Source organism: Nansenia antarctica (assembly GCF_963989245.1).
Source record: "Nansenia antarctica genome assembly, chromosome: 2".
In the NCBI taxonomy this organism is placed as follows: Eukaryota; Metazoa; Chordata; class Actinopteri; order Argentiniformes; family Microstomatidae; genus Nansenia; species Nansenia antarctica.
Window position 1 is genome coordinate 17848758 of NC_137675.1, and position 741 is coordinate 17849498.

General features: G+C 55.1%; 1 protein-coding gene across 1 annotated transcript in view; it reads right to left on the bottom strand.

The window, feature by feature from the left end:
• Positions 1-321: 321 nt before the first annotated feature.
• The window catches only part of vasna (vasorin a), a gene marked incomplete at both ends in the record, with an annotated part of 2121 nt that continues 1701 nt past the window's right edge, over positions 322-741 (bottom strand). Inside the window, one exon of the mRNA XM_080522353.1 lies at positions 322-741. This exon is cut by the window's right edge and continues 1701 nt beyond it. Coding sequence (XP_080378479.1) covers positions 322-741 — 420 coding nt within the window.

Genomic DNA, 741 nt, shown 5'->3' on the forward strand with positions numbered 1-741 from the left:
CCTCCAAGTCTCCCAATCCAGCAAAACGATTGCACTTCATTCAATGCAGTTATTTTACATCAACACAGCATATAAAAAAGCCAGAAACATGTCAATGCAAAAAAGGCACTTCCGTTTTAAGACCCCTGTTGGCGATTGCACTTGGTATAAATACTTGAGTTGAGTTCGGTCGGGGTAATGTAGAACACATCCCTTTCACTGTCCCACAATGACGGTCGTGGAGTGTCTCTGTATCCCCTTCCAGGTACAAGAGGGGCATTCTTACCCTCTATGGGGTAGCTAGTTCCGTTCCATTACTGGTAATGTCAGTGCATTTGAGTCTCAGAAATAAGAGGGTTTCGAACCAGCCAGGTTATTATTTGAAGGACATTGTCCTTGTCCCTGCATGAGAGGGACCTCATACTCCAAGCCGCCATTTTGGGGCGAGGGGGGTGAGGGTGTGTGACAGGGGGTGATCTCTGGCTGCTTGTGCGGCAGAGTTCCCCCGTTCTCCAGACAGGCCTTGACCCCCTCCAGCTCCATCGGACCGCCTTCGGCTGGGTCCAGCTCCATGTGAGCCTTGGCCCGTTTCCTCCGGAGCAGGAGAACCGCCCCAGCCACCACCGCCACCCCCACGACCAGAGCCAGGGCAGCCAGGGTAGGGATGAGGGTGTAGGTCAACTGGCTCTGGCCCTCCACCCTGGGCTCAGAGGAGGTGGCCTGGACCCAGGCTGTACGGGCCTCCGTGCAGGAGCCTCCAGC